Source organism: Monodon monoceros, unplaced genomic scaffold (assembly GCF_005190385.1).
Source record: "Monodon monoceros isolate NGI ecotype Baffin Bay Population unplaced genomic scaffold, NGI_Narwhal_1 Super_Scaffold_9, whole genome shotgun sequence".
NCBI lineage: Eukaryota > Metazoa > Chordata > Mammalia > Artiodactyla > Monodontidae > Monodon > Monodon monoceros.
The window spans coordinates 55,163,478-55,189,075 of NW_021703786.1; the positions used below are offsets into that span (position 1 = coordinate 55,163,478).

At 50.0% G+C, this 25,598-nt stretch overlaps 1 protein-coding gene across 4 annotated transcripts; it reads left to right on the forward strand.

Annotated features, from left to right (window-relative positions):
- Nucleotides 1-1,462: 1,462 nt before the first annotated feature.
- On the forward strand, nt 1,463-25,089 carry ADAP2 (ArfGAP with dual PH domains 2). Of its 4 annotated transcripts, none has more exons than XM_029212681.1 (11): nt 1,463-1,656; nt 2,523-2,653; nt 4,343-4,434; nt 5,650-5,729; nt 6,867-6,979; nt 13,634-13,780; nt 17,678-17,761; nt 21,056-21,118; nt 22,299-22,376; nt 23,087-23,315; nt 24,349-25,089. In XM_029212681.1, exons 1-11 carry the CDS (start codon nt 1,563-1,565, stop codon nt 24,381-24,383), a joined length of 1,146 nt encoding a protein of 381 aa, XP_029068514.1. In that variant the 5' UTR covers nt 1,463-1,562; the 3' UTR covers nt 24,384-25,089. The 4 variants fall into 4 exon arrangements, with proteins under 4 accessions (XP_029068514.1, XP_029068515.1, XP_029068516.1 ...); XM_029212682.1 differs by having other exon boundaries at nt 22,302-22,376; XM_029212683.1 differs by having other exon boundaries at nt 2,523-2,617.
- The last annotated feature ends 509 nt before the right edge of the window (nt 25,090-25,598 follow it).

Consider the following 25,598-nt stretch of genomic DNA (forward strand, 5'->3'; position numbering starts at 1 on the left):
AACCCATGCCCTCTGACCCCTCTCCGGGCTCTCTCCCTGGTCCCTCTGGAGAGGTTCCTAGGCTAGTCCTCACCCCCACAGTCAAGACCCTCCTGGGTGCTTACTCTTGGTAATGTCCCCTTCCCCCAGGGCCTGGAGGCTTGACTTCCTCCACCCTGGGGAAGATGGGAAATGACACAGAGCATTCCAACGGATGATCCCATGAGCTGACCAGAGGGGCAGGGGAAGCAAGGGAGCCACTGTGTTTTGAGGGCTTTGTGTGCCACGTACTGGCTCATCTCAATGACCCTATTAGGTGATCTCTCGACCCTCGTTTTACAGATGAGGTGTCCAAGGCTCAGAGAAGTGAAGGAACTTGCCCAAGGCCACACAGCTGGTCAGTGATGAAGCCAAGATTCAAAGTCTGGATTCCTGAATTCATTCCATTATACCATGCTGCCCTATGTGTTCGCATGTGTATATGCATGTGTGTTGAATTGGGGATGCTGGCAGATCAGGTGCAACCCACCAGAATGGAAACCTAAGATGATGTGCATTAAGCCTTATGCATATGACAGATATTTGCCTACAGAGGGGATGGCAAGTGTGCACAGTGTGTGCCTTACCAGGAGTCTGTGGATCACTGAGGATGGTGTCAAAGAGGGACAGAGATGGGGGAGGGGGATTCACGAAATGCCCAGATTCAAGACCACCTAAGCCCTGCCCACACCTCATGGTGATGGAACTTCACAGATAGAAATGCCCAGCAGTGTCCCTATTGGTGAAGCCACACTTGCTGGGGGACACAGTCATGCGACTTTATTAGACTTCTAAAAATGTGCAGGTGCTTTTTCTAGGAGCTGTGGTGGGATACAGAAGTAAATCTTCTGACATCAAAGTATCTAGTGTGCGCATGTGTGTGTGTTGGGAGGGGAGGAGGAATTAACATAAATATATAAATAACTGTAATGCAAGATCGGTAGAAAATGCTCAGGGCCAAAGGGCGAAATGGATCCAATAACGGTTGGTATTCTAGCAAGACCAGAAGCTGGAGAGATTACTCCAGGCTAGGGATCAAGGAGGGCTTCCTGAGGAGGTGGCATATGAATGTCTCAAAGTCTCTGAGTAGATGTAGGATCTATAATACCTCAGGAGAACGCTTTAACATAAGTTAGATCCTTTTTAATTTGCCAAGGACATATGCCCTTATTCCTCTTTTACAGAGGTGTAAACTGAGGCCCAGAGAGGTTGACCAGGTTGTCCACAGTCACAACGCTAGCCAGTGGCGGTCCAGGATTTGACCTCGGTCCAGGGTGACCGACTCCAAGCCCTGCTCTGGGTCCCTGCCGGGCGGGCGTGCGCCTTAGAGAGGAACGCAGCCCGCAAACAGGACGCGCCGGGGGCGGGACAGAAAGTTCAGGAGGGGCGGGGCTTAAAGTCCTGGGGGGCGGGACAGGAGGCGCGAGCGGGCTAGAGGCGCCGGGTTTGCGTCCCGCTCCACCTGCGGGCGAAGGCGCTGACCATGGGCGGCCGCAGGCCGGGGGGCGGCCGGACTGAGCCCTGCTGAGCCCGCGGGGCCGGCCATGGGCGACCGCGAGCGCAACAAGAAGCGGCTGCTGGAGCTGCTGCGGGCGGCAGGCACTGGCAACGCGCACTGCGCCGACTGCGGGGCGGCAGGTAAGGGCGCGGCGGCGCGTGCAGTCCGGAACGTGGGACCGGCCCCCGGCCCGCCGGCCCCCTCCTCTCCCTTCAGGCCCGGGCCGGTCCAGGACTCCCGCTGGATCCGCGTGTGACCCTTATATCACCTTCGGACCCGGGCCCCCGGCAGCCCTCTCCTCGGCCAGTACCGCTCCCACTCGAACCCGGCCGGGCCGCCTGTTCTCCCCACTCTGGACCTCGACACTAGATCCCGGCCCCGGGTGCCCTGACCATTCTACTCACCTCCCCTGCCAGACACCCTACCCACCCGGACCACGGTCCTGGACGTCTTCATTCCGGACCCAGCCACTTCCCACACCCTCGGATCCAAACATCCTACACACCAGGGATCCCAGACCCCGGACCCAGTTCTGCCCTGATGGTCCAGTGCCCCTTCCCCACCCGCCCCGGACGTCCCCAGGGTCCTCCCACGTTCCTGCTCCACAGCACTCCGACCCTGTGGACCCCGAACGTCCCTGACTCCGACTTCCCCATCCGCAGCTCCCCAGCCAGGCGCCTCGGTGCCGGTCCCTTCCTCCGCGCTCTCCTCTAGGTTCCTCGGAGTCCTGACACTTCCACATCGCGCCCGCCTCAGCCTCTCGCCCCCATCCTCCTCGGGACTCCTTCCAAGATCTTCATCCTGGCCGCTGCCGCGCCAGGGCCAGTGGGCTGACCAGAGGGTTTCATGCTGATCTTAGTTCATCCAAGGCGGAGAGGCTAAGAGAGGAGTCATGGGCTGAGCTGGACACCTCCCCAGGCTAACTGCCAAGCCCTGCCTCTCCCGGCGCCCCCTGCCCAACCCTGGTTTCTTCACCCAGCTCCCCTCCTGTCCTCTTGTCCCGCAGATCCCGACTGGGCCTCTTACAAGCTGGGCATCTTCATCTGTCTGAACTGCTCCGGAGTCCACCGCAACTTCCCAGACATCAGCAAAGTGAAATCTGTGAGACTTGACTTCTGGGACGACAGTATTGTGGAGGTAGCAAGGGGCGCAGGTGGAGAGCATTGGAACAGCAGAACTGGGGTGGAGGCAGTGGGCACGGCGCTCCCATTCTACAGGGAAGGAAACTGAGGCCAAGAGAGGGGCAATAAGGAGCCAATTAGACTTGCCTTAGACGAGGCCCTGAGTTCAAATCCGAGCTCCATCACTTGCTTACTTACTAGCTATGAGGCCCTGAGCCCGCTATTTAACGCTGGTTGTGAACCCTTTCCACATCTGTGTTATAAAGATACCCCTTCATAGGGCTGCTGTAAGGATTAAATGCAGGCTCAAGGCAGGTACAAAGTAAATAGTCAATTAACAGCTGCTGTTCTCATTTGCTGAAATCCTGGACTATAACAGAAGTATCCTGATTCATGGTACATAGTCCTCCTCCAGTCCCCCTAGCCAGGGAGGGGACCACTTTTTTCTCCTGACCTACAAAGATGGAGGACACCTGCAGCCCAGATAACACCATTCTGGCCAGGAAACCTTCAGAGAGCAGGCGGTACTAAACTGGGCTGGCTAGCTGAGGATTTCCGGGACTACTGGGGAAGCAGACCCATATTTACTGAGTACCCATCTGTGCCATGCACTGTGCTAGACCACTGGGCTAGATACTTTACTCATTCATTCCACACGTTACTGTAAGCCTACATATGCTGGGTATAGGAGAGAGCAGTGAACAAGATAAAGTCTCTGCTCACATGGAGCTTACATTCTAGTGCAGGAGAAAGTTCTACTGGAAACCAGCACCTAAACCTGAGGGTCGTTTCTTTGTACCTTATCACTCCCCTGTTATATCTTCTTCATCTTCATGGGTGAGATCCCTGAAGCTCAGGGGCTTAAGTATTGCCCAGGCGTCACTCAGTGAATAAATGGCGCAGCTGGGATGCAGACCCTGCTCTTTTGAGATCCAAAGCGCATGCAAATCCCGCGACACAGCCAAGTGGCCACTGGGGAAGGGGAGAATAGGGTTCACACTGCCCAAGGGACATGGATTAAAACCCTGATGTTTTTTCCACACATGCCCTCACCCCAGATATGCCACTGCTGTTACTGAGTGCTGTTGGCCAGGGCCACTCCTGGCACATCTGCCTCTGGGTCTCTTGGGTGCCAAAGGCCCCCAGTGATCTTCCTGACCTACATACTCTATGGGGCGAGCACTGAACTTCTTCCATCCTCCAGCTCCATCTGTCTCCTGCGGACTTGCAGGGGCTGCTGCTGGTGGTCCTGGCCATCTGTGGAGGGGGTGGGAGAAAGAACATGAGCTTTGGAGTTAGACAGGTCTGGGTTCAAATCCCAGCTCTCCACTGACTAGCTGTGTCACCTTGGGTAAGTCACCTAACCTCTCTGAGCCTCAGTGTCCTCACCTCTAAAACGGGGGTGGTAATATTACAATGGCTGAGCGGATCGAACGAACTAATGCAGGAGAGCTGTAAAGTGCTCTGCCTGTATGAAGCGTGGTTGTTACAGCACCTCATTGCTCCAAGTTGGGGCTTCCCAGCAGCACAGATGACCAAGCTGGGTGGGGTGGCGGGGAGGAGGGGAAATGTGTCAAACTCCGGGAGGAGTGTCTCCTGACTCAGCCCAGGAGCCAGTGAGCACAGTGGCCTTCAGAGTAGACCGTGGTTTCATTTCACGTTTTTTCAAGTTCTAACATTACCCCAAGTTGCTGTTGTCTTGCAGTTTATGACCCACAATGGGAACCTCCGAGTGAAGGCCAAGTATGAAGCCAGAGTCCCTGCTTTCTACTATATCCCCCAGGCCAACGACTGCATGTGAGTGGGTGATTTCCTGGTTCCCCCCCGCCCCCGCTCCCACCACTACCCCATCTCCTGTGTGGCGGTCTCTTCTACAGACATGCCCAGCAGGTGGCGCCGGGAAAACATTTGGTACTGTCATGGAGAACACACACACCCGATGAAAGCCCCTCTCCACCTTCATAGCTTGGGTTGTCACTTGCCCCCTCTGGGACTCAGTTTCCACAGCTGTGAAATGGGGCATTTTCTTTAGGATCTGTCCCTTTGACTTGATGTTCTCATAGCCTACAGGTGATAACTAACTTGATTAAGAAGCCGCCGGTATTTTAGCAGAACAAATGTGTTTCAGCTATTATACTTTCTACGGAGCCCCACCTGAGCTGTCCCACCTGGGCTGTCCCACCTGAGCTGTCCCGCCTGAGCTGCCCCACCTGAGCTGTCCCACCTGAGCTGCCCCACCTGAGCTGTCCCACCTGAGCTGTCCCACCTGGGCTGTCCCACCTGAGCTGTCCCACCTGAGCTCAGTGTTGCTCCAATGCTTAGGCCCCACCTAAGCACTTACCATGTGCTCTGCACTTTGTATGCGTTTAAACCTCTCAACAACCCTCACGGGTAGGTAGGTGTAATATTATTGGCATACTCCCCAAGTTCAGAGGAGTTAAGTAACTTGCCCTTGGTCACACAGTGGATAAATGGTAGAGTGGGACCGGGTCCCAGGTGGTCAGACCCTAAGACCACTGCTCTGTCCAGTGTAGCATGCTCAGATCTCATGGGTGGGCCACAGGAAGAGGCTCTTGGACTGTCCTGGCTTAAGCTCATGAACACGCAGTGGGATGTGGCAGAGTAGATGGTCCAGGGGAGCTGTTAGCTGTCTCATTGACCTAGAGGGCTGAGGCTGAGGTTGGAATTGTATAGCGGTGTGCATATAGCCCACGGGGGGAGATATTTCCCCCTGGGGAGACACTGGCAATGTCTGAAGACATTTTGGGGTTTCACAACTGGGGAGGGGGTGCCACTGGCATCAAGGGGGTGGAGGATGAGCAGAGATACTGCTAAACATCCTACAAAGCACGAGACGTCCCCCCGCCACTAAGAATTACCCGGGCGCAAATGTTAATAGTGCCCAGGCAGAGAATCCCTGGCTAGCCTGAGCAGGCAGCTGCGGGGCCTCAGAAAGTTGCCGTGGAAAGAGGATGCGTCAGACACAGCTGACTAAAGAGTCTCTCTTTTTAGGGTCTTAAAGGAACAATGGATTCGAGCAAAGTATGAGAGACAGGAGTTTATGGCTGAGGGGAAAACAATCTCACCCCCAGGTAAAGTTATTTTCATCATCTTTTGAGGGCTAGTTCTGATGAGTTCTAGAAAACAAAGTGCCTGAGTGTTAGGAACAAGGTCAGCAGAGATATACCTGCCACCCTTGCTCTGGCCACAGAGGCCAAGTTGTGGGTTCCTCTGTCTCTGAAATAGCAACACATCGGCTGGTGGGGTTTTATGGTCTGACTGGCCGAGAAACACATTCGTCTCAGGTCCTTGCAGGGCCACAGGGTGTACAGAGTCTTCAGTATAAATTGCAAAAAGACTCACCCACCGGGCAGACCAGGAAGAAATAAGACACCCTGCTTCTGGCTAATGTAAGCCCTGGTGTGGCACAAGCCTCGGGAAGGTGCATGGACTGGATTTCGCCTCCCTTCCCGCCTTTGTGCAGGGCACAACCTCATCGGTGGCCCTGAACCTGTGGCAGTTTCTGCCCTGCTACTCCGAGTCCAAGCTGACACTGACCCAGAGAGCAAAGTATACAAAGCTGCTCTTTGAGGACCAGAGGCAGCCAGTGCTCAGCTCTCCTAGTGGCCAGGAGCACAGAGGGCACTCATTATTCCCACACTCTGGAGAGTTTCATTAGGCTGATGTCAACGTGAAGTTGGGCCTCCTTCAGAATCAATCCAGTTTCTTAGGATTTAGCCTACTTATTTTATTTTTATTTTTTTGTGATACGCGGGCCTCTCACTGTTGTGGCCTCTCCTGTTGCGGAGCACAGGCTCTGGACGCACAGGCCCAGCGGCCATGGCTCACGGGCCCAGCCGCTCCGTGGCATGTGGGATCCTCCCGGACCGGGGCACGAACCCGTGTCCCCTGCATCGGCAGGCGGACTCTCAACCACTGCGCCACCAGGGAAGCCCAGGATTTAGCCTACTTAGAGTTTACTATGTCTTCTTAGGAAACAGCCAAGGAAGAAAGTTGAGGGTAGCCCAATTGAAATCATACAACATTGCAAAGTTGGCCCCAGACAGGACCCCCGTGTCCTGCAGCTGAAATAGCTAAATTAGATCCTAGACATTTTAGCAGCAGGTGAGAGGTTCATTCCACCCCTGAGACCATACGATACGGGGTTCATGAGTTGCTTGTTTGTCTTGAAGCCGTGAGTGTTCACTCTTTCTCATCCTTGGTGGAAGGTAACCGAGAAGGGTTCCTATGGAAGCGGGGAAGGGACAACGCACAGTTCCTGAAAAGGAGGTTTGTGCTCCTGGCAAGAGAAGGCCTCCTGAAGTACTACACTAAAGAAGAGGTAAGTCTTCTCTTACTCCTCCCAGAGCGCTGGCTCTCACCCCACTCAGGTCTACATTTTTATTTATTTATTTTATTTTTGGCTGCGTTGGGTCTTCGTTGCTGCACGCGGGCTTTCTCTAGTTGCGGTGAAGGGGGGCTACACTTTGTTGTGGTGCGCGGGCTTCTCATTGCGGTGGGTTCTCTTGTTGCGGAGCACGGGCTCTAGATGCGTGGGCTTCAGTAGTTGTGGCACGTGGGCTTCAGTAGTTGTGGCGCGTGGGCTTCAGTAGTTGTGGCTTTTGGGCTGTAGAGTGCAGGCTCAGTAGTTGCTGTGCACGGGCTTAGTTGCTCCGCGGCATGTGTGGTCTTCCCAGACCAGGGCTTGAACCCGTGTCTCCTGCACCGGCAGGCGGATTCTTATCCACTGCACCACCAGGGAAGTCCCAGGTCTACATTTTGATCAATAGTGCCTGGTCTTGTGTATGAGCTCAGCCACTGAGACTTAGGTACCACACGCGGCTACTTTTCCTTGTTATACAATCCATCCAGTCCACTAAAAAGCACACCTTCTCTTCACCTAGAATGGGCTTAGACTGGTCCATGATTAAGCCTTTGATGATCACTTGATTTTTACTTCATTTATTTATGTACTTAAGAAATATTTATTGAGCACCTACTATGCTAGACCTTATTCCAGGAACTGGGGATACAGCAATAAACTAAGCGAAGTTCCTGTCCTCCTGGGGCTTCCATTCTAGTGGATGGAGACAGGTGTAACCAAAACATACATCAATACATAACCTATCCAGTGGCAATAAGTTATATGAAGTAAAATAAAAGAGGGTGAAGAGTTAGAGCGTGGGGTAGAGGGAGGTGCTACCACAGGTGGTCAGGGGAGGCCTCTCTGATGACATTTGAGCAGAGAACTGAATAAATGTGAGTTCTGTGGATTTGTGGGCGAAGGGTAGAAGAAGTAGAGGGAACAGTATGTACAGAAGCCCTGAGCATGGTCATGTGTGCTGATTAGAAAAGATGACCCCTCTGAGAGGGTGCAGCCCTGGTCCCTGTCTAGGCAAGCAGAAGCCTGCATGGCAGTTCTCACTTGTACCTTCAGCCGGGGGCTTTTTGTTCAGTGCACAAACTGCCCAACCATGAGCCGTAGCCCTGGCTTGAGCTGGGAATGTATTTGGTGAGTCTAGACGACATGAAGGAGGCCAGAGTGCCTGGTGCAGCGTGAGCAAGGAAAAAATGGGGCGAGATGAGCTCACATAGTGGAAGACTTCAGAGGCCATAGGAAGACTTGGGAGTTTTCTTTGGAAACAGCTTTATTGAAATATAAATTCACACACCATTGGATTCACCCATTTAAATTGTATAATTAATAGCTTTCAGTATATTCATGGAGAACATTTTCATTACCCTAAAAAAAGAACCCTCACATGTGTTAGCTCTAGTTCTCCACTCCACTCCCCGCCCCCGGCCCTAGGCAACCACTGATCTACTTTCTAACTCTATAGATTTGCATATTCTGGACATTTCATACAAATGGAATCATACAATACGTGGTCTTTTTAAAAAAAAATTTTGTTTATTTATTTTTGGCTGTGTTGGGTCTTCGTTGCTGCACACGGGCTTTCTCTAGTTGCGGCGAGCAGGGGCTACTCTTTGTTGCGGTACACGGCCTTCTCATTGCAGTGACTTCTCTTGTTGTGGAGCACGGGCTCTAGGCACATGGGCTTCTGTAATTGCGGCTCTTGGGCGCATGGGCTTAGTTGCTCCACGGCATGTGGGATCTTCCCTGACCAAGGCTCGAACCCGTGTCCCCTGAATGGGCAGGCAGGTTCTTAACCACTGCACCACCAGGGGAGCCCGTAATAGTTCTTTATATATTCTATACACAAGACCCTTGTGGGATATATGATTTACAAAACATTTACATTCTTTTTTTAATATTCTTTTCTACTATGGTTTATCACAGAATATTTTTACAAAACATTTAGGCGTTTGGATTTTACTCTGCTGTTGGGAAGCCACAGGAGGGTTTTGAGCACAGAAGTGATCTGCTTTGACTAAAACTTTTGGAAAGGGGCACTCTGGCTGCTACCGCGGCGAGAATGGAGTGGGGGGTGGAGGTGAGAATGGAGCAGTGGGGAGGCGAGGGTGGAAGCAGAGAGGCCAGCTAGGAAGCTATTGCAATAATCCAAGCGAGGAATAATGGGTTCGATCAGGATAATCGTGACGGAGCTGGTTAGAGTGGTCAGATTCTACGTGTATTTTGGAAATAGAGCCAATGGCATCTACTGAAGGATTGGACACGGAGTGTGAAAGTCAGCAGAATCAGGAATGATTCCCAGATTTTTGCCTTATGCAACTAGAAGTCTAGATTTGTCATTTGCTGAGATGGCAAACACTTAGCTCCTTACGGGGATGATCAAGAGTTCCTTTCCCGTTTGAGATGCTTATTAGTCATACAAATAGAGACTGAGAAAGAAGTTCTCAGAAGCTCTGAGTCTAGAGATTTGGGGAGAGTTTGGAGCTGGAGTCATCAGCATGTAAACCGGTTTAGCAGCCGGACTGGCTGGAGTCACCTAAGCAGGGGGTGGGGGTGGATGAGAAAAGATGTCGGAGGACTGAGTATTTTCGTTGTTTGTTGCTGAGTGACAGACACACCACCCTAAAACTTAGTCGCTCAAAACATCAGTCTATCGTGTCTCACAATCCTGTGGGTCAGGAATTTGAGCAGGCAGCGGCTGCTCCATTGTACATCAGTGGAGTGGTTGGGCTGCGCTAGGAGACCCAGGAAGCCTTCACTCACATGTCAGGTGCTTTGGCATCCTCCTTGTGCCTTCTCTGTGATTGTTCCTCATTCGGGAGTCCAGCTCAAGCTTTGTTGCAGCATGGCAGCCGGCTTTCCCCGAGCAAATGAGAATGCTGCCAGGCCTCTCAAAGGTTAGGCCAGGAACTGCCTTCTGTTGGTCAAAGCAAGTCATGCAACCAGCTCCAATTCAAGAGGAGGGGATATAGATTCCACCTCTTTATGGGTAGAGTGGCATGTGCAAACTAGGAGGGAAGGAATTGGAGAAGCCCATCTTTGGAGATTATCTAACACACTGAGCCCTGGGATATTCCAATATTTAGAGGAAAGATAAGAAGTTTCCAGCAAAGAGAATGTGAAGGAATGGCCAAGAAAGTAAGAGAAGGACAAGCTCTGAGCACTTTAGCCTTCCTCTTACTCCATTTCCTACATGCAGAAATTACTATTTATGTCCCCTGTTGCTTTCCTGGTTGGACCAGAGCAATGCCAGAAGATCTGTCCAGTGTGGCCTCAGTCTGGGGCCAGATGAAAAATGATGGGGGATGAAGAGTATTAACCCTCCAAGAGAGAGTAGGGATTTCTTCTCAGTCTTCAGTTTAAATCACTGAAAAATATTGCAAGTGCTAAAGGCAGGAAGAAAAAGTGCTGCTACAGAGTTAGGAGCAGCCATCGAACCCCAGTAGCTGTTGTGAGTTAGGATGTGAGTCTCATCCTTGGTTGGAAAAAGTTGATCTGTTTCTCAGTCCTAAGCCTGTTCAGTCTAAAGCGGTCTAAAAATAGAACAAGTTGCCTTTGTTCTTTTTTTATTTCTTTACCCAAATGGAAAAGTTTTAAATTATAAAGGTAACTCATTTTTATGTGAAAATTTTGGGTAATACAAAAAAGTGAAGTTTAAAGAAAGCAAAACTCAGAAGATATTTCAACATAGCAAAATATTAATACCCAGATCACACTTTTTTAAAACCCTAAAAATCAAGAAGAAAAAAACAATCCATTGGCAGAAGAGGCTAAGGAAATGGTTTGGTAGTTCACAGAAAAGGAAACCAAAATGCCTGATAAATACAGGAAAAGAAGCCCAATCTCTCTGGCAGTCAAGGAAATGAAAATTAAAATCACAATGAGATATACTATGTATCCACCAGAATGGCTAAAATTAAAAAGGTTGACAACACCAAGTGTTGACAAGGATATGGAGAAACTGGAACTCTTATTGCTGGTGGGACATAAAATGATACAACCTCTTTGGAAAACAATTTGGCAATTTCTAATAAAGTTAAGTGTACACTTAACCATATAACCCAGCTTTTCCACTTCTAGGTATTTACAAAAACATATGTCCACAACAAAATTTGTCCACAAATCTTGTTCACAGAAGTTTTATTTGTAATAGCCAAAGCCTGGAAGGTATCCAAATGTTCATCCACAAATAAATGAATTAAAAAATTGTAGTATATCCATAGAATGGAATATACCCAGCAATAAAAAGGGACAAGCTACTAATAAATGCAACAATGTGGATCAATCTAAAAAATATTATTCTGAGCCAAAGAAGACTTATACGGGAGTATGTACTGTATAATTCCATTTATATGCAATTTCAGAACAGACAAAACTATACCAATAGAAAGCAGATAAGTGATTGGGATTGGGGTGGGGTGGGGATTGATGCAAAGGAGCAAAAGGAACTCTTTTAGGGTAATAGTGATGTTCTAGATCTTGACTGTGGTGGTGGTTACATGGGTATATACTCTTGTCAAAAAAACTGCACTCTTAAAGTGAGTCCCATTTATTGCTTATAAATTATACCTCAATTAAGTTGAATAAGAGAAATTAACAATGAGATTCCATTTCAAACCCTTCATATTGGCAAAAATGTTAAAACAAACTGGCAGCATTGAGTGTTGGTGAGGATATGGGGAAAGGGGAAACCTTCTATGTTATTGATGGAAATTTACTTCCAGTATGTACATTGGTGCAACCACTGTGGAGAGCCATTAGCAAAATAATTTGGCAGTTTTCAGTAAGTCAAAGATGTACACACTTGTGAGCTAGCAATTCCATTCCCAGTCGTGACCTAGAGACACTCTCACGGGGGTATACCAGGGATACAAGCTGACAGCAGCAAAAAATCAGAAACAATCTCAGTATCTGTCAACAGGAACATAGATTGATAACTTTTGGTGTAGTCATTTACAAGAGCCAAGTAGATTGGTATATCTCAACATGGACAGAGATAAAACGTTGAGTGACAAAAGCAAGTTGTAGAATGATCCATATAATGTGATACCATTTATGTAAATTAAAGCCACATAAAACAACACTATGTATTGTTCATGGGTATGTGTATGTGTGTATAAAAGTGTAAAAAGTGACCTAGAAAGATGAACATCAAACTCATGACAGTGATTGACTGTGGGGAGTGGAGGAGGGGAAAGGGACAGGGTAAGTAGTAATTAAAGGGATTTTGGCTTTATTAGTAATGTTGTATTTTTTAAACAAATTTCCTTTTGGGGAACGATATTGACAAAATTAAATACACCTTTTTTGTATTTTTAGTATTTTTCATAGTAAATATTTTCAAAGGAAAGTCATCCATTAACCTTTCAAGAAAACCATTGTGAAGTGTTGGTGTAAATCTGTTCATACTTCTTATGTATGTGCAAATAAACATATAGTATATACATATAGTTTATGTACATTATATATATACTATATGCATATAGTATATGCATATATGTGTGTATATAATTTTTGCATTAATAGGTTCCTACTATACATCCAGTTCTGGGACTTGGTATTTCTCACACATGGATATCATGGACATTGTTTCATATTAGTAATATTGATTTAAATTTTCCTTTAAAAAATTCTGTGATATTTTATTGTGTGGATTTGCCATGATTTATTTATTTAACCCATTATCATTGATGGACATTTCAATAATTTCTTCTTTTTTATTTTTTTACTGTTATAAGCAACATGGCAGTAAACATCTTTTGACATACGTGTTTGCATAGTAATGCAATTACTTCCTCGGATAGATTCTTAGATGTGAAATTGTGGGTCAAAGCAAAACACTCAACATTTTAGTAAATACGACCAAATTTCCCTCTAGAGAAGACTGTCCACTAGAACTTTCTTCAGTGACGGAAATTTTCTCTGTTTGCACCTGTCCAGTACCCTAGCCACTAGCCACAGGTGGTCGCTGAGCACTTGAAATGGGACTGCATGTGACTAAGGAACTAAAGTCTTAATTTTATTTAGTTTTAATTTTAATAGCTGCATGTGGGTAACAGCTATTATGGGACTAGAGCGTTGGTATCATTTTTTCTCTTATCAGTTATGAAAGGAAGCACTTGTTTCCCCTTTGCCTTCTTAGCATCAGTGAGTGCTCGAATTGTGTTCAGACCCTGAGAACAGAGTGGAGGGTGGGAGGGCGTGCCCTGAGGCCCCCCGCAGCTGCTTTTATCTGTTTGTTTAATCTATTTTATTTGTTTGCTTTCCACGGATATTTGTTTCAAATTCTTTTTTTTTTTTTTTTGGCTACACGGCATGCGGGATCTTAGTTCCCCAACCAGGGATCAGAACTGTGCCCCTTGCAGTGGAAGCACCAAGTCTTAACCACTGGACCTCCAGGGAATTCCTGATGATTCGTTTCAGAAAAAGTTCTATGGCTAAACATTTTGAAAAGTTCTAAGTTAAGGTCTTTCCAAGCCCCCTTTCAGCTCAGAGAGGCCAATCTGATCAAGCAGAGTTCCACACGGGTCATCTGTTTGCAGTTAAGTCTCCCTGGCGAACGTGATGAGAAGTCACCCCGCTGGCTGTCAACATCTTAAGTATCTGCTTCCTCTCTTTTAGGGTAAAGAGCCCAAAGCTGTCATCAGCATCAAGGACTTGAATGCCACCTTCCAGACAGAGAAGATAGGGAACCCCCACGGGCTGCAGATCACCTACCGAAGAGAGGGCCACGTCAGGAACCTGTTTGTGTATCACGAGAGTGGGAAGGTGAGAGCCTCCAGCTCGCTGACCCCCTTGCGCAGCAGCCTCCTGAGATCTGCTGCTGCTCTTCACCTTAACCTATTGTCACTTTTTTTTTTTTTTTGGCCACACCACGTGGCTTGTGGGATCTTCGTTCCCCAACCAGGGCCCACGGCAGTGAAAGCACCGAGTCCTAACCACTGGAATGCCAGGGAATTCCCTATTGTTGCTCTCTAGTTGGAGACAGAGGTACAAGTAAAGCGGAGCGAGATCAGGGAGAGCAACCTGGTGGGTACCAGGGGTGCATCTGGGTGGTGCACAGCCGTCAAGGGGCATCCACTTAGCAGAAGGGACTATGCCCAGGGATGGCAAGCCAGGTGGGGCCGGAGATTCCAAATATGGCAGGAGGAATGGATCAAAGCCTGGGCAGCGGCGCACTCCACGGCCTTGCTTCTCAGCGTTTGGTCCAGCACCAACAGCATTAGCCATCACCTGCGAGCTTCTTAGAGCTAGAGTCTCGGGCCCACCCCGGACCTACCGAATTAGAAGCTGCATTTTAACAGGATCCCCAGGTGATCCTTATGCACACTGAAGTTTGGGGAAAACACCACTTAAAGGTCCAGGAAATCAGCTCCATCAGAGAAGAGCAGGCCAATAGTACAGGTTCAAGAGAATAAGCTGGGTCAGAATGAGCAGGGTCATGTGACGGGGCAAGGGTCAGAGATGCTAAGTCGAGGTGAGGAGGGGCAAAGGTGGGGGCTGACATTTTGTGAGTTTCTTTTTAATTCTGTGCCAGGTGCTTTTCTTGGCGGTCACTATACATCATTTCTTAATCTTCAGATCAACCCTGGAAATGTTTTATCCCCGTGTTACAGAGGCATGGGCATGTTAAATAATTTGCTCAAAGTCACGTAGCCAATGGTTCCTGAGCCCTGCACCCATTTCCCCTCCCCAAGTGCCTCTGCTGGAGGAAGGACCCTTGGCAGCAGGAGCCAGGAACCAGATACAGGGACTCGATCTTCCCATAAGGCCCTAGCGCTGGGATGGTGACCATGGATCACCCTCCCAGCAGGCTTCACGCTCCCCCCATATTCTGGGCTGACTTCCTGGTGTGGTCTGAAGAGCTGGGTTTGGAGTCAGAAGCTGGGGCTCTGGTTCTGCCACTCCCAGCTGTGTTGTTAGGGCAGGTTCCTTCCCTCCCTAAGTCTGCTCGTTTATGGTTGATAACGTCCACCTCCCAGAGGGGTTTTGAGAGTTGAGTGACCATGAACCACGAACGTGAAAGCATCTCATCACGGTGCACTGTAAACGTTAGTTGCTACTGTAATTTGTTCACGATTGTGGCGGCTGCAGAAGGGGACAAACTCTTGTGAGTCATTTCACATCTGTGTCATTTATGCATTCATGAGTTCACTCTTTCGGTAAATCCTTATCGCACTCCTCCCCGCAATGTGCACAGCACTGGGGTGTGTAGTGAGTGGGGCAGAGCCATGAGTGGGGTTCTGGGATCTCAGAGTCTCGGGAGGCAGATGGGGAAATAGGCACTGATGATGCTGTGTGAGGATGGGCTGGAGGCCGTGCTAGGGACACACAGGAGACGTATAAGTAGCCTAGTCTGGGGGGTGGGTGGGCTGGAAGGAGGCAGTCAAAAAAGGCTTTCCAGAGGAAGGAGCATCTATTTAAGAATTGTGTGAATATGCTGAAAAGGAGAACACTCAAACCAGCTTAAACAGGACATGAATAGGAAAGATATAGGAGTGTTTATTTATTTCAAGGGCCAGTAGTATGGCTTGGCCTCCTGAGAGATTAGAATCAGGAGCTGTGGTGTGTGTGTGTGTTTAAGAGAGAGAGAGAGAGAGAGAGAGAGGGAGAGAGAGAACACACTCTAACAGCAACACATTGTTCTGTAAAACCAGGAGTGCGAGTAATGTCTCTCTTGTTTGTTTCTCTAAATTCAACGATCTCATTCCCCAAATTGCCAAGAAATCTATTATCAGTCATCTTTCTCGGCTCCCTCCCTTGGCTTTACTAGAATCTTGGGACTTATGCAGTGTGGGAGACATGGAGGAGATGCCTGGTTTTCAGTCCACATTGGGCTCACTGCTGTAGTCCCATGTCCAGACTGGCTGGATACCAGTGGCTACCCCTCCACCCGCGCGAAAGCTACGAGGACTTTTGCTGCAGTGCCCAAGGTCTCAGACAATTACGGTACCTGGCTCCCTACCACTGACCCAGTTGTAGAGCTACCGGCAACCTGGTTCTGGCTGGTCTCCTCTTTCCCTTGATGCCTCAGCTTCTCCCTTAGATGGGCATAAATGGGAGTGTGGCGGGGGTGGGGGTGGGGGGGAGATGCTCAAACTCATGCCCACAGGAGCCAGGTGGGCAATTGAAAAGTAAAGTGGACAGCCTTAAGGCTGTGGCAAACAGGAACACCTGTATAGAGGACTGAAACAGACAAAACTTCAGGAGCCAAACAAACCTGTATGCAGGTTGGATTCTGCCCCGGAGCCACCAGTTTGTGACCAAAGAGCCCTTCCAAAGTGGAGGCCTAGGTGGGTCTTTCATGGGATGGTCCCATTCCCTTAGTGCCTGAGCCTCTAGAAGTTTCTTAACACCCAGGACAGGAGAGCTCCGAACTCAGGAATACGGGGCCAGCAAGTTTGACCTGCAAGAGAGAAAGGGTAATGATGTTTCATACCTTTGAAACCAAATTCAAATGAATTTCTCAATCACCGTATTACATCTAAGTGCAGCACAGTAGCTATTTGAACAAGTCTTTCAGCTAGCTCCCCCAATTCCAAATTCCTGAGAGAAAGAATCTGATAAGCCCTGTCCAGCCTCTGCATTTGTCCAGTTGCTGTGGTCAAGAGTGGGTAGAATCATAGCAGCAAGCGTGGCTGCAACTGTGGGTGAGTGGTGTGTGGCTGAGAATGGGTGGGGCAATTCTCATAGAATCAGGGCTTGCGTGGAGCAGAAATCTATTGCAATATCTAAACTCACCCTCAGGATGAGTAGAATGTTCTAGGTAAAAGGTGTGTCGGGGGTGAGGGCAGAGAGTTGGGTGAGGCTGAGTGTTTCAGGAAAAGGTAATAGCATGTGTTGGGATGGGGTGGGGGGGAGGCGGGGCAGGGATTGCAATGGTTTTGTATGGAAGGAGCTCAGAGGGCAAAGAACTTAGACTCTCTTCCTGAGGGTAGTGGAGAGGACTCTAAGCTAGACTCCATTAGATTTGCAACTCGAAAATCACTCTGGCTGCCATAAGGAGGCCTGAAAGGAGAGTGGCAGAGCAGAGGCAGAGCCAGCTGGATAAAGTGAGAGACGATGGTGGACACTGCCGAGGGAGGTGTTCTCCCAGAGGGACACAGAAGGTCCAAGCCAGCTTTAGCCCAAGTTGCACTCCAGGTGATGAGCATCCGCGTTGGAGGAGCATCCCCAGGTGCACCTGCCCCCACCTGAAAGCCAGTCTTTGGCCTCTGAGGACCCTTGCTTCTCAAAGTGTGTCCCAATGACCAGCGTCATATCACCTGAGAGCTCGTTAGGAATGCAGAATCTCAGGCCCCACCCCAAACCCACTGAATACAAATCTGCGTTTTAATGAGATCCTCAGGTGATTCATACACACATTAGAAAGAGCCAAGCACTGTCCTAGGCCATTGCATAACTCCTATGTGGTCCGCCTTGGTCCTTTCCCATGGCTCTGGGGATCTCCCTGTCAGTGGCTTCCCACTTGCTCAGGTGATGCCCCTGGGCTCGGGCACTGTCCTCCCAGATGCCTGTGAACAGCGCACAGGCTCCTGAGTGGGACTGAGGGTGCGTGCATGTGCCCAGACCTGGAGGTCCAGCTGGCTTCTTGCCTCCAGCCTCAGCTCCCCCACTACTCTGTCTCATTGGCTGTCCATCTGTCCTTTGTATTTTTCTCTGCAGGAGATAGTGGACTGGTTCAATGCCCTCCGTGCAGCCCGTCTCCAATACCTAAAAATGGCCTTTCCTGAGCTCCCGGAGCCTGAGGTGAGCTAAATGTGGACCCCAACTTCCACATCTCCTCTCTGCCATCTCCTTTGTTTCTTGTCTGCTGACCTCGAAGACACTCAGAGGCCAGCCTCAGTTTGTTTGCAGGAAAGACCTTGAGATTTGGGGTTGGGGACCTCAGTGGGAAACCAAAAGCTTTCTCCTGGGGAGTCTGGGCGTTATGGCCTCACCCCTGGCAAGGCAGCCTCCAAAAAGTGGGTCAGGCTGTCCCCTTCGGGATGCATGGCTACCACCCACAGTGTCAAGGGGCTCAGGATTTGAGCATCTCTTTCTCACCCCTTCTCCCACTAAAATGCACGAATGGTCCATCACATACTGCTTATACAGTGCTTTCGAGCCCATTGTATCTTGTAATCCCTTTTATCTAGTAATCCCTTGCAGCCAGCAGTTAGGTGAGTGTGATTATTCCCATTTCACTGATGAGAAACTGAGCCCCAGGAAGGTCAAGTGCATAACCAAAGGTGTTCTTCACATTCGAACATTCCCCCCTTTACCCTTTCATATTCTGGTATAAGGAAGGTGGTGGGATCTTTCCCATTATCATTCTAACGGGAACAGTCTGCCTTTCATGGCCTAGGTAGTGGGGAGACTGAGAACTTCATTTGATTGTCCTCAGATGTCTGGAGCATCCATCTACATCTCTCTGGCTTGGCTGGGGAAGCTGTATAGTGGGCTGGAGGATGCTGCCCTGAGCCAGGAGGCCTAGGCTCTTGTGGACGTTCTGCTGCTAACTTGCTGTGTGACCACTGCGGGTTGAGTCACCTCTCTGTGCATCTGTTCCCACATCTGTAAGATGGTGCTTGGTCTGGGTCATCGTCAGGGTCCCTTCCAACCCTGAGGTGCTGTACTCTGGTCCCTGTCTTAGGCCTGCTCTAGGTGGATTTTGTAAGAGATAGGGGTGGAGAGACCATGTTAGTCCTGGGACTTCTTTTTCCTTTTAATATTTATTTATTTAATTAATTAATTAATTTTCTTTCTTTCTTTTTTTTTTTTTTTTTTTTTTTTTGCTGCGTCGGGTCTTCGTTGCAGCACTCGGGATCTTCGCTGAGGCATGAGGGATCTTTTCGGTGCAGTGTGTGGGCTCTTTTTTGTGGCGCACGGGCTTCTTTCTAGTTGTGGCGTGCCGGTTTTCTCTCTCTAGTTGTGGCGCATGGGTTCCAGGGCGCATGGGCTCTGTAGTTTGCAGCACATGGGCTCTCTCGTTGAGGCGCACGAGCTCAGTAGTTGTGGCCTGCGGGCTTAGCTGCCTTGCGGCATGTGGGATCTTAGTTCCCCCACCAGGGATCGAACCCAGGTCCCCTGCGTTGGCAGGCAAATTCTCTACCACTGGACCACCGGGGAAGTCCCAGTCTTGGGACTTTCTTAATCCCAACTGTTAGACCCTCCTCGGAAGCCTAAGTGTTCCTTAATGCCCAAGTTTGCAGGGAGCAAAGTGTCTGGAGCGGGGGTCCATTCCAGACCCAGTGATGCACTGAGGTGGCAATTCTCTAGGAGCAGTTCCAGCTAGACCCGGCTCAGGGCCCTCCCGGTCTGCAGAGTCAGCACCGGAGCTGGTGACTGCCTGCTTCCGTGGGCGGGGCGCTGGGGGTGCTGACCGCTGGCTGGAGAGGATGGAGGACAAAGTGCAGATGCCCAGCCTCATTTGTCTGGGCCAGCTCTCCAACTCTGCTGACCCCTGCGGAGGAAACTGGTCTTTGGCCAACATTCTCAATGCCCTCTTGCCTCCCTCATCCACCATTGTTACCCCTTATCCACTCCCAGTTTCCTCCCCGCCCACCTCTCTCCCCATCTTTCTTCCCCCCATGTCTACGTATGACGTGAGGTTCTGGGCAACCACCCAGGCCTGGCTCGAGCTCAGGGATCCAGATGCCGGAAACCTGGGGAGCCCAAGCGGGGTTGTGGTCCTGTGATAAGTAAACGCATGAACCCAAAGTCAGAGAAGCTGACGTGTTACATAGGACAAGTCCCCTCACCTCTCTGAGCCCCAGTTTACTCATCTGTCACCATGAGGACAATCCCTGCCTCCAGGGCTGCCGTCAGTCCAGTGAGCAGTGTGTCTAAGGTACAGTGAACAGAACCCCATCCACGTGCTTTTTCTTCTTCTTCCATTGGCTTCCCGAGGCCTAGACTCCCCCTGCTCTGGCTCCAGTTCAGACGACTGAGCTGTCAGGACTTCTCTTCTCTCCAAATGAAGGAATTAAAGCCTACAGAATGCATTTTAGGGAAAGGGGAGTGTTGTCCTTTATATTTTTGTTTTGAGCTCACGATTTTCTCCCTTTCAGACTTTCCATTCCTATTCCCAGATGTCATGTCTGCTTCGTCCCTGCCCTGGGCTCAGGCTCTGGAGAGCCCCTGTGTTTTCAGAAACCTGGGCTGTCACTTGAAACTCTAGACCTGCCAGTTGACACCCTGGAGCATAGGGGACCAGCATCAATCCCTGGAAGCTTCTCTGAGCATAGGATGGCAAGTTGGAAGGGATCCTGCAGATCACATAGGCCAGTATCCTTATTACGTAGTGGGAAATAGGCCCAGAGAGGCATAAGGTCTTACCAAGGTAACACAGCTGGTTGAGGTCAGACCTGGAGCTAGAACTCAGGTCTCTTGACTCCTAATCCAGAGCTTTCTCTACTTGCCCACCCTGCCATCACCTCCTATGGCCCTGGGTCAGAATCCCCACCAATGACCAGGTCTTGGCCAAGGGCCTGATCAGAGGGTTCTGCCATGTTTATACTTTAGCATCATAGAGTAGCGGTAGGGGTACCACTAGTGTCTGTATGGTGTCCATCGCCTCTAGATGTGAAAGCTCTTCATCCTACCAATGACATGTCTTTGAGAAAATCCACAACCACTTCTCTGAGGCCTGGTTTGTTCATATATACAACGAAGATGATAATATCCACCTCACAGTGTGGTTGAGAATTACGCGCAGAGCCTGACACACAGTAGATCCTCAGAATATGCCCACCTGACACCAGGAGGTTCTCCTCAGAGCCTTGCCTGTGTCCTTCTCCTGGAGTTGCTGAAGGAATCCCTAAACTAAGTCTTGAAACTAAGACTTGGCTGTGCTGGTAAGCTCTGCAGACATCTGCGGTGCTGTTGTCTGGCTCTGTTGAAATGTTAATGTTGCATCCATACCAAATATAACCCCCTGAACCATGTGTACACATCCTTCCCCATTCCAAACTTCCCCTTTTTTGGGGAGCCAAGTTCGGTGGGGACCCTCGGGCTGTGAGTGTGAGGCAGGGGTGTCAGTGTGTGTCTTTCTTCCCCCAGCTTGTGCCCCTCATCACCAGGAACTACCTCAAGCAAGGCTTCATGGAAAAGACTGGTCCAAAGGTATATCCTCCACTCCCAGGGAGATTTTCATGGCCCCTGTCCCAGTAGGCGGTAGGGCAGAATTTGGGAGGTGGGAAAATGGGGAACCAGGGGCAGAGAGGAGGGAGGAAGGGGAAGTAAATGGATGTTTGTGAGTTCCGGGGCTGGAGGACCAAGTGGAGACCAGGTGGCTGGAGTGTGGTCCAGCATGGCTGAGGTGCTTCTCCCTGTAACTGGGCATCCTCCCGCTTTATCAACATCACCATTAGCTTCTGTCCTCTTAACACCATCTAACTGATCCTACTCTTGGGAAAGCATAGCTGAAAAAGGACTCCTTGGGGGACAGCTTTTGACTTTCCAGAACCCTTGTGTGTTCTGTGCTGGGGCCCTACCAGGACCGTTCAAGTGACGCAGGGACAAGTGATCAATCTGAGAGAACACACCTATATATACCCATGCTTGGGTGCCCAGCTGCATGCTGGTGGGGCGAGGCTCAAAGTCAGAAGATGGAGATGGTAGGGGGCTGTGACGGGCGGAAGCAGGGAAGGGAGGAGGGAAAGGGAGAAGGAAGGGAAAAGTAGAGGAGCTCCCTAAAAAAGAACCCCAAAGCGACAGCATTCCAGTGCGTTGTGGGTTTTTTTGCTTGTTTGTTTGTTTTTAAGATGTAATATGCTGACAGGATGCTTGTTAAGATGACAGTGAAAGGTGTTAGGCAATCAGGGTAAAGAAAGCCTCAGGCAGCTGGAAAACTTGTAAAAGGGTTGCAGGTTCTCTTCCTTCACCAGCTGGTGGCACCGCCCTCCCCGTGGTTCTGGCCAGGGGCTTTCCTTCCCCTGACCTAGGATAGAATTTGGCCAAGGCCAGCACTTTCAGAAGCGCTGAGCAGTACCCACTTCTGATTTCCCAGCTTCCTTTTTCTGAGACTTCTTGTCCACAGCCTGAGAAAGGGGTAAAATGCTTCTTCCAACCCACGCAGGCAGCACCTGGAGGCAGCAGGGCGAAGCTGGGGCTGGGGGAGGGGGTGGGATGGGTGGGGGAGAGATGGGGCAGAGCCTGCAGAGCTCTAGGCCTGGGGAGGGGCGCTGGGGTGTGCGACTGCGGGGCTGGGACCCGCTGGCTCCCTCGGCCTGGCCTAGGCTGGCCCTCTGACCTCTGTCCCCACCGCCTGGCCGAGCCTGGTACGAGGTTCCCTTTTTTGCAGCAGAGAGAGCCTTTCAAGAAAAGGTGGTTTGCCCTGGATCCCCAGGAGCGGAGGCTGCTCTATTACAAGAACCCGCTGGTAAGAGCCACTGCCAGCCCCGCCGCTGTGCACCTGCAGGCGGAGGTGGGGTCAGTGCTGGTCGGGAGCCATGGGGAAGCGACAGGGCTGGAGAAACCCAGCCAGAGGCACACCTCCATCGTCACTTGTCTCTACGTCAGTCTTGTGCATGAAGCTGTGCTCTCCCTCACCTACAGGAAGTCTTTTATGTGTGTCCAAAATGCTGCCGATGTATCAGTAGCTAAGACAGATGTTTCCCAGCAGGACTCTCTTCCAACCGGAGGCTGTGGAGTGTAGCAGTTGGGAGTGAGGGCTCTAGAACTCGGCTGTCTGGGCTCCGGTTCCAGCCCTGCCACCTTTAGGGGTGCGCTCTGGGCAGAGCACTCAGCACTCCGTGCCTCAGTTTCCTCCCCCAGAAAATAGGCTTCATAACACTGCCTCCCTCAGAGGCTGCCGTGAGGATGATCACATGAGTTACTACGTGTAAAGTACTTGAATTCATGGTGCAGAGTTAACTCTCTGTAAATATTAAGTATCATTTAAACAGATGCCATGTGTGATGTCTTTTATGGTTTGAGCCTTTTAAATTCTGGGTCCCAGCCGAAATCCCCAGCAGAAGCCCCACCCAACACACACACCTCTTATTAAAATGGACCTGGGGGGCTGTCAGGCCTGCAGGTGGCCCTCAGCCCCAGGTGTGGCCTCTGACGACCTGTGTCTTCTATTTTCAGGATGCCTTTGAGCAGGGCCAGGTATTTCTCGGGAGCGATGAGCAGGGGTACCAGGTGTATGAAGATCTGCCTAAGGGCATCCGAGGGAATCGCTGGAAAGCCGGCATCACCGTCGTCACCCCGCAGCGGAGATTCATCTTCACCTGCCCCAGCGAGAAGGAGCAACGCGAATGGATGGAGAGTTTTCGGGATGTCCTCTCCCGCCCCTTGACGCCCCTCAACCTCCTCAGTAAGATGCAGGGCTTGTTCCTTTGGCTGAGGGCAGCAGGCAAAAAGGGGCTTCTTCACTTGGGTTCAGCTGTGAGCCCTGAAACTGGGGTCACGGCTCCCGACTGCCCTCTTTCCATTTTCTTCTCTTTCTGCCAAAGAAAAGTTCAGACAGTGCACATTATTGCCAGGGAACCCTCTCTGTCCACGCTTAGTTCCTCTACCAGGAGCCTTTCTCTAGCCACGTCTGGAGGAGTTTCGCTCTGGCAGAGATGTCACTTAGATCCGCTTTTCTGCCCTGCTCAGTCCAGGAGCCTAGCAGCCTCTCTGTCCCTCCACCCTCTGCCCCTGAGTCCCTTTTCTCATGAGAAAACTCTGGCCTGTTATTAAGGTCACAGCACTGGGCAGCTCCTGGGATTTTGGACTACTCCCCGCTCATAGAGGGAAGGCTATTTTTAGGGCTCTTCTTTTCTCTGGGTCCTTTCATGTGTCTGCCCCTCTCCTGCTCTTCCCCTTCACCCCAGATGTGTCACAAGCAGGCTTCCCCATCTGCAGATAGCCCCGTGAAAGGAGGGGAGACATTCTGAGCCAGAGCAGGAAACTTCTGGCCCAGGGCCTGGCTTCTGGGACACCAAGGAGAAGCTCTTTGTTTGGAAAAGTACAGTCTGAGCAAGTGACCCCACGCAGCCCCTTTGGAGGAACCCTTGTGCCCTTTGAGTCTGACCAGGATAAACACAAACTTGCTTCACTTTCCGAAATCCCAAGGCCAAAGAGCCTCAGAAATGGGCTCGGAAGTTGTTAGTGAGGCAGCTGGTGCTTTTTTCCTCTGGGGGCCTGTGTGTCCGAGTCTCTGTTTTTCTCTGTTTCTGTGTCTGACTCTCTGCTTTTCTCTCCTTCTCTGGTGTGTGTGTCCCCTCTGTCTGTCACCTTTTCAGTCTGTTTTTTATTCCGGGTCCCTCTATCATTGTCCCCCTGTCCCCCTGCTGCCCCTGCCCTCCAGTGGGACTGCATTGGCATGGCCACGCCCCCCAGCCCTCTTCTTGTTCCCCTTGCAGCTGCATCAACAGAGAGTGGCTACAGCAGCAGGTGACCCACTGGCCAGCCAGCGCACCTGGTGGGAAGGAGAAGTTTTCTCCTTGGCCTTGGGGGCCCCGCAGGAGTGCCCCACAGTCGGCAGCTATCACGGGCTGTGAACTCTGCCAAGACTGAATGAAGCTTTGGCCTTTATCTGCCGGCTCTCTGGGCTTCCCTGCTACCCAGGTCTGGGGGTCTGAGGATCTGGTAAATGTCCTCAGGGCCCAGGACATCTGAAATGAAGGCACTGCAATGGAAAGGCACCCACAGCATCACACAAGTGGCATGCTTGCTGAAAACAAGAACAGCAACAACAAAAAGTTAAATCTGAAACCAACCATGAGGAAACAATCAGACAAGCCCACATTAGAGAAATTCTGCAAAACAACTGGCTGGACTCTTTAAGAATGTCAGTATCATGAAAGATCAAGTAGTCTGGAAACTGTTCTAGGTTAGAGAAGACTAAAGAGACATAGCGACAAAATGCAATTCATGATTCTTGATTGGATCCTGGATTTAAAAAAAACAGTTATAAAGGAAATCATTGAGATAACTGGGGATATTTGAATATGGATGTATATTAGCTAGTAATATTGTAACATCGTGATGATTATGCTGTATTTGTGCAGGAGGATGCTCCTGATCTTAGGGGATATGTGCTGAGGTGTTCAGGGGTAAAATGTAATCATGTCTACAACCGACTTAAATGGTTCGGAAAAAAATGTGTATGTGTACATGTGTACATATAGAGTATATACATAGATATAGTGTGCGTGCATTTATGTATGGAAGACAGGAAGTGCGTGTGTATACACACACGCATGCATACACGGGGAGAGAGGGAAAGCGGGCCACTGTGCAAAATGAATCTAGATGAAGTATAGCTGGATGTTCATTGTCTAATTCATGTAAATTTTCTATAGGTTTGAAAGTTTTCAAATTTAAAAGTTGGGAAAATTATTTTTTTAAATCCACTTTTCACTCTTCAAAAGTAGTGGGTTTTCTACATGAATCGAAAATGTTCCTGGGAGAGTTCTACCTTTGTGCACATTTTAGAAGAAATAAAAGCCCAGATAAGGGCTTCCCTGGTGGCGCAGTGGTTGAGAATCCTCCTGCCAATGCAGGGGACATGGGTTCGAACCCTGGTCTGGGAAGATCCCACATGCCGTGGAGCAACTCAGCCCATGCGCCACAACTACTGAGCCTACACTCTAGAGGCCGCGAGCCACAA

Excerpts from the sequence above, each read along its gene's own strand:
- ADAP2 (XM_029212681.1), top strand. The coding sequence starts at position 1,563 with ATGGGCGACCGCGAGCGCAACAAGAAGCGGCTGCTGGAGCTGCTGCGG. Across the intron at positions 13,781-17,677 it reads TGTATCACGAGAGTGGGAAG|GAGATAGTGGACTGGTTCAA; the intron begins GTGAGAGCCTCC and ends TTTTCTCTGCAG. Across the intron at positions 22,377-23,086 it reads TCTATTACAAGAACCCGCTG|GATGCCTTTGAGCAGGGCCA; the intron begins GTAAGAGCCACT and ends TTCTATTTTCAG.